Genomic DNA, 3156 nt, shown 5'->3' with positions numbered 1-3156 from the left:
GGCGGAGAAATAGTACATTATGAGGATGAAAATACAATACATGTCTACATCGAAATAAAAATTTATACCCAAATTCAAAACGCATATTAAAAAAGACAAATCGTGATGTTTTTTTTTTTTGAGTGGCGACAAATCGTGATGTGAATACGATCTAATGAAAACTGGGCCTTGAACTCGGTCCATTTTCTTTGTCTCAAAAAAGTCCTTGTGACCCCGCCAAAAAAAAAAGTCCTTGTGTTCCCAAGCGAGCGAACGAAGAGAGCGCCTCCCAAGCGAGCGAACGAGCAGAGTCCTTCCCGAGCGCGGACAGCGGGGTCTTACGAGCAGCGCCTCCCTCTCTAGAGCAGCCGCTCCCGCTCAGCAACGCCGCCGCCCGGATCTACGCCGGCGACCATTCCATAGGCAGGTAGCCACCATTCCTTCGTCCTTCCTCCTCCTTCCTTCCCACCTTCCCCCCTCTTCCCTCACCCCCCCTCCCTCCTTCCTCTTGCATCCTCTATTTGTTCCATTTTTTCCCTGATTTTTGTATTAGATGAGTACTCTCTGTAGATTTGATACTGTGTGAAACTGAGAATAGAATGATAATTATTTCTTGATGAGTACTTGCTGCATAATTATTCCCAGTGCATGTTCAAGTTTACATGTGAAAGGATTTTGCTTGACAGGTGTTTGTGATAATGCTTGTAGGGGCTAATGGGTACAAATTGTAGATTGAATCTCTTTCAGATGAACAAATATTTTAGTTTAAACATGTTGGCAGTGAAACATGCAATGACTGACGATATATGAAAAGAAATATATATAGTTGTTTTAGCTGCACTGTCTTGACCTGAAATCAATGCTTAGCTGCAATTTGAGAGAGCAGGAGCTTTTGTCTTGGTTATACTGGCGGAAATTGGTGAACACATAAGTACTAGTGGTATTGTTGGCATGGTAGATGTTCCAATTCTTGTTTATGATTGGGAATATATATAGTGGTACTGTTACTCTGTTTTGTTGATTTTAACAGCCAGACCTAAAATATTACCGTTTAAAGTGATTGTTTCTCCTTTTGCATGTTAGCTGATTGATCTTCAGGTTCCACCTTTCGTGTTATGCCATGATGGATGTACAGCTAACTAATGATTTGATTTGCTGCTCCATATTCATTTTACAGTAACTAAAAGTCTAACTCTATCCCTTCGGAACTTGGAGTTCAAACAGGGCATCAACACTGTCAATTGCAGAGGCTTGGAGCTGCTTCGGCATCCAGTAGAGCAAACAAGAAGGTAATCTTATGTTCCTAGCTTCTATACATTTTTCTCGTGAATTAAAAATATAACATATCTCCGCATTGGTGCTTTTCCAAAATGGTGAATTTACGTATCCATATCAATGCATTTTAGCTTGCCACTTGGTATCTAGCCTGGAATGGTATATATATTCCCTGTTTTGAGATAAGATAATCATGCCGTCGTGAACACTGATTGGTGCCTTCCCTCATCTCTGTTAGTTGAGGAATCAAGTAGTTCTTCAAAGTTGAGAGTTGGTTCTTTCATTCCTTCATAGTTACTCCCTCCGTCCCATAATATAAGAGTGTTTTGACACTACACTAGTGTCAAAAACGCTCTTATATTATGGGACGGAGGGAGTATTTCAGTAAGAGTTGTTGAATTGGTTCATCCTCTGTAAGATGAGATAAAGGAATGAACTGATAGAGTTCAGAGTTACTGTTCCCATTCTTTAGTTATTTCATTGAGAGTTGTTGAATCATTTCATTTCATCCTTTATGAGATGACGTTACAAGATAGACCCCTATATATTGTATCAAATATATTGCGATGTTCTGAAAATAATCGATTTAAGCATGGTCTCGTATTTATATACCAAATTCTCGGTACTTGCAGCATGATCATCGTTATTTTTTACGTAAGCGCTCAATTTTCTGATGAACCTTCTATCCTCCTTTGGTTAGAGATAATATAATTAGGCAGTTATGAACTCTATTTGGTGGTTGCTCCCATCTTTGATAGTTGAGGAAATGAGTACGACTTCAGAATTCAGAGTTGCTGTTTTCATTCTATATTTATTTCAGTAAGAGTTTGAAGCATACATTTCATTCTTTGTGAGATGAAATTACGGGATATACTCGTGTATATTGTACCGAATCTCTTGCAATGCTCTGAAAATAGTCGATTTAACTATGGTCTTGTGTATATATCGAATTCTCAATACTTGCAGCATGATGGTACTCCCCTGTTTCATTACATTAGTGCTCAATTTTCTGATGAACCTTTTGTCCTTGTTTTGTCAAAAGTAAAGTCGGAAACAAATATTTCATCCTCGGACGGACTTCTCATCTCGCAATGGAAGCCAAGTTCTTTCGGTTCCTGAAGCTTGTTGGAGTTGGCTTCAAAGCCAGGACAGAGCGTGAAGGCCGCGAGTTGTTTTTGAAACTAGGCTACAGCCATGAGGTGCAGTTCACGGCTCCACCTGCCGTCCGCGTCTTCTGCTTCAAGCCCAACATAATATGCTGTACTGGCATTGACAAGCATAGAGTGCACCATTTCGCTGGAGCTGTCCGATGCAGTAAGCCTCCAGAAGTGTACAAGGGGAAGGGCATACTGTACATCGACGAGGTCATAAAGCTGAAGCCGGGGAAGAAGCAGCAGAAGAAGTAACACATGGTGGGTAAACATCCCCATTCGACTTCTAGCTTGTTAAGACGTCGCATCGCATTTGTGGTGCCGCGGATTTCACGCGGTTTTCTCGTGCCGGATTATGCCTAGCCCCAGTACCGGGATGGATTTCGTAATAATACTCCGTATGCTATGTGAGTTATCTGGTGAGCATGTGCTGTATGACGTGCATACCGTGGGGGCGGATCAGCACATTCAAACATTTGTGTTTTTGTTTTGGGCTGGCTAGATGCATGTAACCTACTTCAATAGCCTAATGTGTTTGTTGATGTCACTACTTTCTTCATATTTTCTCTACACAATATTAGCTCGTTGCTTTGTTACAATCTTTGTTCCGCGCTAAAAATCTGTGGTTCTAGATGTATGATCTGTGATAGCGGTTTTGCTTCTTTTTTTTTTAGATTATGTGATAGCGGTTTTGCTGAAGCTGCTGTTTGGGGTTGAAATTGTTTTAGCTGTGAGATGAGCTTGCATCCGA

General features: G+C 40.8%; 1 protein-coding gene across 9 annotated transcripts; it reads left to right on the top strand.

Moving 5' to 3' along the window:
* The first annotated feature begins 239 nt into the window (after positions 1-239).
* Positions 240-2952, top strand: LOC123145456 (60S ribosomal protein L6, mitochondrial). Of its 9 annotated transcripts, none has more exons than XM_044564882.1 (3): positions 240-402; positions 1157-1268; positions 2297-2952. In XM_044564882.1, exon 3 carries the CDS (start codon positions 2346-2348, stop codon positions 2658-2660), a length of 315 nt encoding a protein of 104 aa, XP_044420817.1. In that variant the 5' UTR covers positions 240-402; positions 1157-1268; positions 2297-2345; the 3' UTR covers positions 2661-2952. The 9 variants fall into 9 exon arrangements, with proteins under 9 accessions (XP_044420817.1, XP_044420808.1, XP_044420813.1 ...); XM_044564873.1 differs by having other exon boundaries at positions 243-406; positions 1204-1268; positions 2302-2952; XM_044564878.1 differs by having other exon boundaries at positions 243-406; positions 1195-1268; positions 2302-2952.
* The last annotated feature ends 204 nt before the right edge of the window (positions 2953-3156 follow it).

The sequence above is a fragment of the Triticum aestivum genome, chromosome 6D (genome assembly GCF_018294505.1).
Source record: "Triticum aestivum cultivar Chinese Spring chromosome 6D, IWGSC CS RefSeq v2.1, whole genome shotgun sequence".
Taxonomy (NCBI): Eukaryota; Viridiplantae; Streptophyta; class Magnoliopsida; order Poales; family Poaceae; genus Triticum; species Triticum aestivum.
This window is presented reverse-complemented; position numbering and strand designations above follow the sequence as displayed.